An 11,671-nucleotide genomic window follows, 5' to 3' on the forward strand; every position below is an offset into this window, starting at 1 on the left:
GTGGCATGAAGATTGAGAAGCCGGGTGGCATGAAGATTGAGAAGCAGGGTGGCATGAAGATGGAGAAGCCGGGTGGCAGGAAGATGGAGAAGCAGGGTGGCAGGAAGATGGAGAAGCAGGGTGGCAGGAAGATGGAGAAGCAGGGTGGCAGGAAGATGGAGAAGCAGGGTGGCAGGAAGATGGAGAAGCAGGGTGGCAGGAAGATGGAGAAGCAGGGTGGCAGGAAGATGGAGAAGCAGGGTGGCAGGAAGATGGAGAAGCAGGGTGGCAGGAAGATGGAGAAGCAGGGTGGCAGGAAGATTGAGACGCCGGGTGGCATGAAGATTGAGACGCCGGGTGGCATGAAGATTGAGACGCCGGGTGGCATGAAGATTGAGACGCAGGGTGGCATGAAGATTGAGACGCAGGGTGGCATGAAGATTGAGACGCAGGGTGGCATGAAGATTGAGACGCCGGGTGGCATGAAGATTGAGAAGCCGGGTGGCATGAAGATTGAGAAGCCGGGTGGCATGAAGATTGAGAAGCCGGGTGGCATGAAGATTGAGAAGCTGGGTGGCATGAAGATTGAGAAGCAGGGTGGCATGAAGATTGAGAAGCAGGGTGGCATGAAGATTGAGAAGCAGGGTGGCATGAAGATTGAGAAGCAGGGTGGCATGAAGATGTGTCATTAAAGGTAAGAATGAGGACATTTGATGGTCTGTCAGGCCCAGTAGTCTTTGGGTATGGTAGTCGTGGGCAACGAGGCGAGTGATTGGAGGCACAGTCAAGGTAGTGATTTGGGTTGACGTCAGTCAGTACTAAGGCGAGGATGAGGGTCAGATATTTGTATCATCAGCGGCGACCATAGAGGATGAGGAAGGTGTTTGTGTAGCATCCGGGGGGGGGATATAGAGGAGATCAGTCATGTATTAGGTGATGGGGGGGGGGGGGCTGTGGAGATCAGTCATGTATTAGGTGATGGGGGTGTCAGTCATAGATTAGGTGATGGGGGGGGGGGTGTCAGTCATAGATTAGGTGATGGGGGGGGGGGGGTGTCAGTCATAGATTAGGTGATGGGGGGGGGGGGGGTGTCAGTCATAGATTAGGTGATTGGGGGGGGGGGTTGTCAGTCATAGATTAGGTGATTGGGGGGGGGTGTCAGTCATAGATTAGGTGATTGGGGGGGGGGGTGTCAGTCATAGATTAGGTGATGGGGGGGGGGGGGTCAGTCATAGATTAGGTGATGGGGGGGGGGGGTGTCAGTCATAGATTAGGTGATGGGGGGGGGGGGTGTCAGTCATAGATTAGGTGATGGGGGGGGGGGTGTCAGTCATAGATTAGGTGATGGGGGGGGGGGGGTCAGTCATAGATTAGGTGATGGGGGGGGGGGGTGTCAGTCATAGATTAGGTGATTGGGGGGGGGGTGTCAGTCATAGATTAGGTGATGGGGGGGGGGGTGTCAGTCATAGATTAGGTGATGGGGGGGGGGTGTCAGTCATGGATTAGGTGATGGGGGGGGGGGTGTCAGTCATAGATTAGGTGATGGGGGGATGTCAGTCATAGATTAGGTGATGGGGGGGGTCAGTCATAGATTAGGTGATAGGGGGGGGGGCAGTCATAGATTAGGTGATGGGGGGGGGGGCAGTCATAGATTAGGTGATGGGGGGGGGCAGTCATGGATTAGGTGATGGGGGGGGGGGGGTCGGTCATGGATTAGGTGATGGGGGGGGTCAGTCATGGAGTAGGTGATGGGGGGGGGTCAGTCATGGAGTAGGTGATGGGGGGGTCAGTCATGGAGTAGGTGATGGGGGGGTTAGCCTTGTATTAAGGGGGGGGTCAGTCTTGTATTAGGTGATGGGGGGGTGTCAGTGAGGGGGGCGGGGTCGGCGCACACAGAGGAGGGGTGTCGCTGAGTGGACGGTGCGGGGTGTCAGTCAGCCCCTCAGGCCTGTGAAGAAGGGTCTCGGCGGTGTCGGTTCCTCCCCTCCCTGGTTGCCCTCATACACAGCGGGAAGAGGTCCCGGGGCGCCCCGTGGTTCCGCTCACCGTCATGTTGTTGTTATTTCTCCGCCTGTCTCCCCGCTCTGCTGCCCGCCGCCGCCGCTGCCGCCGCCATCCTCCTCCTCCGCTCCGCCTCCTCCTCCGCGCTGCGTCGCATGACGTCACCACGCTCCCCTCCCTCCGCCTCACGTGACCCAGCTGTCACTACAACCCACCCGCTTGTTGGCGTCACGTGACATCCACATGCGTTCTCTCGCGATATTTTGTTTTTCTCCCTTTTCAACGATCTTTATTGAAACCGGACAATTTCGTGTTACCGCAGATAAGAACCCCCCTCCCAAAAAAAACAGTCATTTGACTTTTCAGTGAAAGTTGTATTTACCGGCCAGATCCCCCAGTCTGTGAATGTGACATAGATCGGTGTTTTCTGTATACTGCGGTCGATTTAAAGTAGTTCTTGATTTAGAAATATAGATCCCATGATGCAATGCGAGAGGCTCACGCTGGACGTAGTGACGGCGGATGTTGCTTGGCAACAGGTCTGAAGCACGTCTTCTGCGGGGAGAGAGGTAAACAAGACAGTGGGGAGGCCTGGCTGGGCTCTGGGGAGAGGGGTGGTGAAGGGGGGGACCCCACATGGTCATTGTATGTTCACTGCCAAGGGGATTATGGAGGAAGAATCTCCCTAGAGAAGAGCAATGCTCTCCATACATCACACTGGGGTAGGAGCAGCCCTCATTCTACTTTCCTAAAGAGGGGCTCCAAGCTCTTCAGTGAAAATTAAAAGTCAGCAGCTATAAAAACTGTAGCTGCTGACTATTAATAAACAGACACTCACATGTCCCCAGCCGTTTTCTCCCTGTGTCCTCTGGCACCGCCATCTTTACTATGGGCACCCGGCTGTGACAGCTTGTGGCGCTGATCAGGTCCTTACAGTCTTTTGGGACCTGTCATGTGTCACAGAAGACTTAGGGGGGAGGAGGGGTGAAACTGTTACAGAACTGCAAGTCCCATCATGCCTCTGCCTGATGGAGTCATGCTGGCATTCCGTCAGATTTGGTAACCCGTCAGAATTGGTAGCAGAAGTGTCAGACTGGGGGCCCTCCAGCTGTTGTGGAATTATACGTCTCATGATCTATTGCAAGGCTGACAGTTGCAGGTGTACCGTCAGATATGGCGTTCCGTCAGAATTGGTAACGGAAGTGATGTTCCGTCGCCACCATCTTGCTACACCCCGCACTCCTCCACAGTAACAATACACCGAGAAGGGGGCAAGCAGACATCTTGTTACACCCACCGGAGTTTTGCATTTCATAGTTATTTTTAACAGGAAACTGAGCTTATAAGGTGAAATACAGGATTTGGAAATCCATCGGACTGTTTATATGTTGAAATTTAAAAGCAGCGGCGTTCTGTCAAATTAGCAAACCTGTGAGATCAGAAGGTTTGCCGCTAAATTCTACATCTAAACAGTTTGTCGGATTTCTAAATACTGTATTTCACATTATAAGCTCAGTTTTCTGTTAAAAAAAGCTTTGCAATAGATCATGAGACTTGTAGTTCCACAACAGCTGGAGGGCCATCAGTTTGGAACCTGTGGCCTATATGGTTGGAGTGGAAGCGGTTGCCTGTCAGTATCGGGTACACGCACCCCACAAAAGCTCCATTTCACAAATAGAAGTGGGGGAGTAGGCCTTAAACCAGAGCTCCACCCAAAAGGGGAAGCTCCGCTTGTTATCTTCCTCTCCCCTTCCGTTGCCACATTTGGCACCTTTCAGGGGAGCTGGTACTTGTTTTTGAAAGGAACCTGTTCCCACTTCCCGGAAGTTTTCAAACAAAGGGCTGGTTTATTGTCCTTTAGACTTTCAGAGGGCCGGATTGTGGCTAGCAGAGGTAGAAAATGTCATTGGCCCAGCATCAGCGAAAATAAATATGGCCTCAGGGTTGGTGGTCAATAGGAGGAGGAGTGCCCCTATTAGGAGGAGGAATAGTATCCCATCATTGGTATCAATGGAAGATATAGTGCCCCATTGTTGGTGTCAGTGGGAGGAATAGTGCCCCAAGGGCCAGATCTGGCCCTGGGGCCACAGTTTGGAGACCCCTGTGTTAGATCAAGAGACACCATCACTGGGTCTCTGTGCTTTTCTTTCCAAGGCAGGTCTTGGCTGGTAGGAGGAGTGGCTGGCAGGGTGCTTTACAGAGCTTCCTGGAAACTTTGGCAGCTCCCGCCCCACCTCATATAGATCTTTACCAACTACCGCTGTATGCCAGGCCCTGCTACAGGGGGTGGAGGTTGGGATGAGAGTCGGCTCCCACTCAACCCTGCCTGCCGGCTGCACTCTCCCGCCACTCTGATACCTGGGCAAGTTCTTCCTGTGTTGGCACCCGCGTGCTGCAAACCCCAGGAGCCGTGAACCTGTTCTTCACTCCAGGTCAGGATCTGCAGAAATCCCCAGCTGCACCGATCTCAGGCGCTCTTCTTCCAGTCGCAGTGCTTTTCAGAGGGCGTTTGACAGGCAGTGAGGAGGTGTTATAGCACCTCCTCATTGTCTGATGTAACCCTATATTGCCATGTTAACATGCTGCAATGCAAGCACTTCCAGAACATACCCATTGAACTCAATGGGCGAGTGTGACAGGCGGTTCAAAACTCTGCACTCAAAATTAAAAATGCCAGGGCCGTGACATGTGACGGTCTGGCTGTTATTTCACAGTGCTACCAACCCCCACCTCCAGTCTAAACTAGACCTTTTTCGTGATTACTTGTACCTACTATTCCTTGTGTGTGTTTGTTTACTATGGGCCAGATTCACATAGAAGAGCGGCGGCATAACGTATCGTAGATACGTTACACCGCCGCAATTTTTCATCGCACGTGCCTGATTCACCAAGCACTTGCGATGAAAACCTACGCCGGCGGGCCTCCGGCGCAAGGCGGGCCAATTCAAATGGGCGTGTGCCATTTAAATTAGGCACGCTCCCGCGCCGGACCTACCGCGCATGCTCCGTTTCCGAACTCCCGCCGTGCTTTGCGCAAAGTGACGTCATTTTTTCGAACGGCGACGCGCGTAGCGTAATTCCGTATTCCCGGACGGCTTACGCAAACGACGTTATTTTTTCAATTTCGACGCGGGAACGACGGCCATACTTTATACAGCAATACGATTGCTGTGTAAAGTTAAGGCACCAAAAAAAACGACTAAATTTGCGATGGGAAACTAGACTAGCGGCGACGTAGCGAACGCAAAAAACCGTCGGGAATCGCCGTAACTCCTAATTTGCATACCCGACGCTGGTTTACGACGCGAACTCCCCCCAGCGGCGGCCGCGGTATTGCATCTTAGGATCCGACAGTGTAAAACAATTACACCTGTCGGATCTTATGGCTATCCATGTGTAACTGATTCTATGAATCAGTCGCATAGATAGAACAACAGATACGACGGCGTATCAGGAGAAAAAAATGTCGTATCTGCTCTGTGAATCTGGCCCTATGTTTACATATTTGCAGACCTTTCCGGGTCCAAAATTAAAGCAGTAGTAAAGTCTGCTTTGTGATTTTTACCTACAGGTAAGCCTATAATAATACCACATTATGCTATTTTTTTGCAGGGGAAAGTTTCTTTTTTTTTAATATAATAGTAGTTTACTACCGCTTTAATATTGAGCATAATAAAGTTGATCCCTCCATAACAATCCCAGTTTCTCATGTGGCCCCTTAGGACAATGAATTGCCCACCTATTGGCTAGATGATGCTAGGCATCCTCCACCCAGGAAATTATGCAGACTCTATCTGACTGATGATGTAAACGAGTGTAACTGCGCATCCACCCTTCTGGGAAGAATTTCCACAACATTTTTAGAGCGTCTGTGGGAATTTTTGCCCATTTGGCCAAAAGAACATTTGTGAGGTCAGGTACTGATGTTGGGTGAGAAGTTCTGTCTCACAATCATAATTGCAATTCATCCCAAAGGTGTTTAGTAGGGTTGAGGTCAGGGCTCTGTGCAGGCCACTTGAGTTCCTCCACACCAAACTGGTGAAACCATGTCTTTTATGGAGCTGGTTTTGTACACAGCCATGCTGGAACCTATAAGGGGTCTTCTCCAAACTGTTACAAGGTTGGAAGTGCATGGTTGTCTGCATTGTCTTTGTGTACTCTAGACTTAACAGGACGTGTGACAATCGCTTTTGTGAGGGACTGCAAGTTAGCCTATTGACTATGGTCCCTGGCTTTTCAAGTGGCTCTATTCTTGGGAGTTGTGTGCCTGGAGGACCCTTGGAGTGGTTTTATTTCGGACTCGGGTCCCTGTTTCCGCGAAACACACAGACTCTGGGAATCTAAGACCCGGATACAGATTTAGGACCACTGTTCCCAAACCAGCAACGAGTGCTTCAACCCCCCTCCTAGACTCAAAATAGATGTTATACTTTATATAGATATAGTCCGCTCAAAACAACCTATTACTGGGGTCTCTTGCTATAATCTGTTTATTAAGGTCTTATGTGCTTATTGTTAAGTGGGTCTCTTCCATTGTGTGCTTCCTAGGTGTGAATTTCCATAGTTAATTGAGTCACCTAATGTTTCTGTCTGTTGGCTAATCCTCTTGGAGGTTCTTACATGATGGGTTTAGTCTTGTGTCAACTTTACCTCCTTGTCTAATTATTGTGTGATGTTTTGGGTAATATTTGGTTTTATTGTTCATGTGGTGACTGCCCTGATTTTTAAATGTATAAAAACCTGTATTTCTGTTCAATAAACAGTCATTCCTTTGGTTTTTCCTCAACATCTTGTCTGTGTATGATGCTTGGGGTAAAGAGGCTGGTATTAGCTCTCAGTCTGCTGGAAGGGTTTGGAGGGCAGGAGGCACTGTACTGCTGTCAGTCACAGGACCTTTCACTGGAAACATCTAAACTATTTTATTTGGAAAGGGGAGTGTTCACATACTTTTACCCATATAGAATAGGCAGTAACGAAATTGCCTGTCATGTCACATTTGTAGCATAGGTAGAACTTTTAGCACATTTATAATAGCAGATACATTTCTTATAAAAATGTGTCTTTCTCTGTTGGGTCTTCAGATCTCCAGGATGCCAGAAGTAAAATCCATGTTTCGGGAGGTGCTCCCCAAGCAAGGTGAGTGAAAATATTTTTAAAGGCTTATTGAATATTTCAAGAGGATCCTAACAAAAAGTGTACAGTTGGTTTTCTTTTAAAATCAATGATAGAGTAGAAAAGTCTGTCCGTTGCCAGCATGCTGCAGAAAAGAAGAAGGAAAAACAAGCTGAAAAAAAAACCCTTGCTTTTTGTGCAGAAGCAGTGGTCCATCTGCAGAGGTCCAACACAACCCTTGCTGTGTCAGATCAATGGCTCCGCAGTCAGAAAAGCTCATGATCTCTGCAAATTAAAGATTCTGTAGCATTATATTCAGTGGATGTAATGCTACAGATTAGAGGTCGACCGATATGGGTTTTTCTCATGCCGATATTTAGAAATTGCGGCGGCTGATATATGATGCTGATTTTTTGGGGCCGATATGTTAAGCCGATTTAAAAAAAACAAAAATGTCCCCTTCATCTCATGAAATCTAACAGTTGGACCCCTTTCACACTGGGAGGTTTTTTTCAGGCGCTTTTGGGCTAAAAATAGCACCTGTAAAGTGCTTGCAAAATGGCTCCCTTGCAATCTCAGTGTAAACGCCCGAGGCCATTCACACTGAGGCGGTGCGCTGGCAGGACGAAAAAAAAAAGTCCAGCAAGCAGCATCTTTGGAGTGGTGTATACCGCTCTTCCACCACTCCTGACCATTGAAATGAATGGGCACTGATGCCGAAGCTCCTGCAGTGGTGCTACACAGGCGCATTTAACCTCTTCTTCGGCCGCTAGCTGGGTTATAAGCGCCCCGCTAGCAGCCGAATAGCGCCTGCCCACTCCAGTGTGAAAGCAGCGGAGTTCCGCCGAAAAAAAGAATTAAAAGTTAGCAGCTACAAATACTGCAGCTGCTGAGTTTTAATATATGGTCACTTACCTGTCTTGGGCGCCCTCGATGTCGGCACCCGAAGCCGATCTCTCCCTTGGCTCTCGGGTGCTACCATCTTTGGTAAGGGAATCAGGCACAAAAACAGGTAATCAGAACTTTTGGATGAAGAAAAAAAAAAAAACGGGCTTACTTTACTGTTTAGTTTTTTTTTTTTTATTATTCATTAAAGTGTATTTAGCAGAAAATACAGGATTTTTAATTGTAAGCAACAAGTGTTAGAAAAGATTTAGTCTTTAAATGGTTAAACTGAGAACTTCTACACACAGAGTTCAGTTCATTGATAAGTAGCAACATTGTATCTTTTCTCAAACTTGGCAGGCTGCCCAGAGACAAGTCGCTCCACTTGCAAATAACTTCTGTATCATAGAAGTCAATGCAAGTCGCGCTGAAGTAAATCGACTTTTTTTTAAAACAATCGGCCGATGCCGATTAATTAAAAAGTGGCAAAAATCGGCCGATATATCTGCCAGCCTCTACTACAGATAGCTACCAGAGACTGAGAACATGCAGCAAGAGATGTCAGAGACTGAGGGCATTCTAAAAAAAAAAAGATGGTCAGAGACTGTAAACATGCTAAAGAGGTTGTTGGAGACTGGAGACACATTACACAAAACTGCTAGAGATCACTGCTGTTACAGGCCAGCCCAGTTTAAAGTGTAACCACTCTTACTACAAGCATGCCTCAGTTTTTTTACTTGTGTGCTAAAAAAGATAATCGTATTTTCTTCAACCATGCTGTACTTTTTTTCCCTTCAATAAAGACTCTTCTCCACATCGCTGCTGGGGCTTTGTTTCTTCAATTGCAGCTATCCAGAATGGTAATCCTTATCCTGGCTTTCCCTGGGGGTTATCGTGCGAGCGCGCTCCCGAGTTCAGCTTTAGACACCCGTGTCATTGGATTTGATTGACTGCAGTGGGAACCAAGGGCTGCGCTGCTATCAATCTATCCAATCAAGAGCTGAGACAACAGGCAGAGAGGGTGAACGCGTCTCCAGGGTGGGAATTATGGGGCTTAGGTGAGTAAAATGGGGGTAGAAAACAAATACTCTAGTGCACAAATGTGTTAACCAGGTGGACTAAAGTTTGTAGTGGACAATGCCTCAGGCCTTGCTGCCCTCAAGGAGAGGGGTATCCTAGCAGTCAAAAGAGAAATAGAAAAAAGAGGGGGCACCAACCTTGTGCATTATTCTTAGATATATTTTATTAAAAGTGTAAATTAAAAAATACTCACGAACGTGAAAAAAAAAACACAATATACAGTAGCCTTCAGATGATGGCAATTAGTCTGACAATAACAGTCTCAAGATGGTAATAGAGAAGATTTTGAGGGCCACTGCCGCCTGACGCGTTTCGAAGGGATACCTTCTGAGGAAGAAGGTATCCCTTTCGAAGCGCGTCAGCCAGCAGTGGCCCTCAAAATCTTCTCTATTACCATCTGGAGACTGTTATTGTCAAACCAATTTGCCATCATCTAAAGGCTATTTTATATTGCGGTTTTCTTTCACATGCGAGTAGTTTTTAATTTACTCTTTTATTAAAATATATCTAAGGATAATGGCACAAGGTTTGTGCGTCCTCTTTTTTCTATTTCTTTTTGAGTAAAATGTTTTTTTCACCTTAATGCAAAGGATGCATTAAGGTGAAAAAACAGGAGGCTTTACAACCCCCTAAATTAAAGCAGAATTCCACCCAAAAGTGGAACTTCCACTTTAAGCACTCCTCGCCCCCTTACATGCCACATTTGGTATGTCATTTTTTTCTCTGAGTCCCTGAATGATATAAAAAGTTTAGTATTTGTCGTTCCCAGTTGAAGGGGCTTGGTGTATGACCGTACATTATGACAACACAGACAGGATTTCTAATCTGTGTTTGCAGGGCAGCTATTTGTTGAAGACGTCCCCACCATGGTGTTGTGTAAGCCGAAGCTTCTACCTCTAAAGTCGGTAACGCTAACAAAGCTGGAGAAGATGCAGCGCGATGCCCAGGAAGTCATCCGCCAGCAGGAATTGGCTCAGCTGGATCAGCAGAATGCCCAAACCTGACCAGTCCATCAGAAGGGGACTGCGAATGGATTGTGACCCTCCTGTCTCCACAGATGTATAGATATTATTATTATCAGTTTAGAATGCACAAACCTGACCCATCCATCATAGAGGGACTACAGACAGAACAGATCTTCCCTCTCTGTACAAATGTAAAAGTGCTTCTTGTAAAATGCTTAGCTGCTGAGTATTGCTTCTGGTATTCTTTTATTATGTATTATTTCAGAATCAATAAAAAATAATCACATATCTACTAATTTGTACAAAATGACATGTTTCTGGGAATTAAAGTTGAACTCCAGGCTATACAAAAACTGGAGAGTGAAACTGCAGCTGTGCATGTTAGCCAATAAGCTTCCGGGTTTTTTTTTTTTTTTTTTTGACAAAGCTTAATTGAACTCTCCAGTTTTAGTAAGTCAACCCCATTATTGTCGAAATAAAGTCTATTCTTCCTGCATCTTGGCATACTGTGTTTTAATTTGTTCCAAATCCAGGCTATTGCAGCACAAAATAACTCCTGCACTTTGTCCCTATGCAGGATTTTCCTGTAGTACTGACCAATCACTGCTGCTGTGTCTCCTTTTATAAGGTGACTGGTCTTGTATCCGCCCCCTTCCTGTCGTTTTCCACAGTAGGGCTGCTGGATCCCCTCCCACAGCTCTGCTCTCCGCACAGACTACATACAGCACAGTGATGATGTCACTGCTACTTATTCAAAGCTATTATCTGGGTGTAAAAGGCATTTATTTAGCCGACACAAAAGTAGACATCTTTTGAGGAATATATTTAAAGAAAACCAAAAAGGTAAAAAAAAAAAAAATATGACAATGCGGCCAGGAAAAGTAGTTTAAACTTCTTTACAGTAACCATGATGAAAATGAGGATTGGATGGGCAGAAGACACATAAAGGGGTTATAAAGGTCTGTTTTTTATTTTCTAAATATGTTCCTTTAAGCTAGTGCATTGTTGGTTCACTTACCTGTTCCTTCGATTTCCCTTCTAAATTGTTTTTTCTTTGTCTGAATTTCTTACTTCCTGTTTCTCCTCAGGAGGTTCTGGCTGACTAACCCCCATGGATAATGGGGGCAAGCTTACTGAGGAGAAACAGGAAGTGAGAAATTCAGACAAAGAAAGAAAACATTTAGAAGGGAAATCGAAGGAAAAGGTTAGTGAATCAACAATGCACTAGCTTAAAGGAACCCATTTAGAACCTTTAAAACCCCTTAAACCACTTAAGCCCCAGACCAAAATGCAGGTAAAGGACCAGGCCCCTTTTTGCGATTCGGCACTGCATCGCTTTAACTGACAATTGCGCGGTCGTGTGACGTGGTTTACCAAACAAAATTAGCGTCCCTTTTTCCCCACAAATAGAGCTTTCTTTTGGTGGTATTTAATCACCTCTGCGGTTTTTATTTTTTGCGCTATAAACAAAAATAGAGCGACAATTTTGAAAAAAAATTCAATATTTTTTACTTGTTGCTATAATAAATATCCCCCAAAAATATATAAAACATTTTTTTTCCTCAGTTTAGGCCGATACGTATTCTTCTACATATTTTTGGTAAAAAAAATCGCAATAAGCGTTTATCGGTCGGTTTGCGCAAAATTTA

The 11,671-nt window shown here is 46.5% G+C and overlaps 2 protein-coding genes across 3 annotated transcripts in view; one reads left to right on the plus strand and one right to left on the minus strand.

Moving 5' to 3' along the window:
* Positions 1-2,112, minus strand: part of SHOC2 (SHOC2 leucine rich repeat scaffold protein) — a 94,386-nt gene extending 92,274 nt beyond the window's left edge. Inside the window, exon 1 of the mRNA XM_040361633.1 lies at positions 2,026-2,112. The gene's annotated coding sequence lies outside the window, so the exon portion shown is untranslated. The remainder of the gene's footprint in view (positions 1-2,025) is intronic.
* A 220-nt stretch (positions 2,113-2,332) lies between these two features.
* Positions 2,333-10,314, plus strand: BBIP1 (BBSome interacting protein 1). 2 transcript variants are annotated; one of them, XM_040361634.1, is made up of 3 exons: positions 2,333-2,549; positions 7,070-7,116; positions 9,895-10,314. In XM_040361634.1, the coding sequence occupies exons 1-3, from the start codon at positions 2,503-2,505 to the stop codon at positions 10,059-10,061; spliced, it is 261 nt and encodes an 86-aa protein (XP_040217568.1). In that variant the 5' UTR covers positions 2,333-2,502; the 3' UTR covers positions 10,062-10,314. The 2 variants fall into 2 exon arrangements, with proteins under 2 accessions (XP_040217568.1, XP_040217569.1); XM_040361635.1 differs by having other exon boundaries at positions 2,337-2,549; positions 7,062-7,116.
* Positions 10,315-11,671: the final 1,357 nt, after the last annotated feature.

This window comes from Rana temporaria, chromosome 8, assembly GCF_905171775.1.
Source record: "Rana temporaria chromosome 8, aRanTem1.1, whole genome shotgun sequence".
Lineage (NCBI taxonomy): Eukaryota > Metazoa > Chordata > Amphibia > Anura > Ranidae > Rana > Rana temporaria.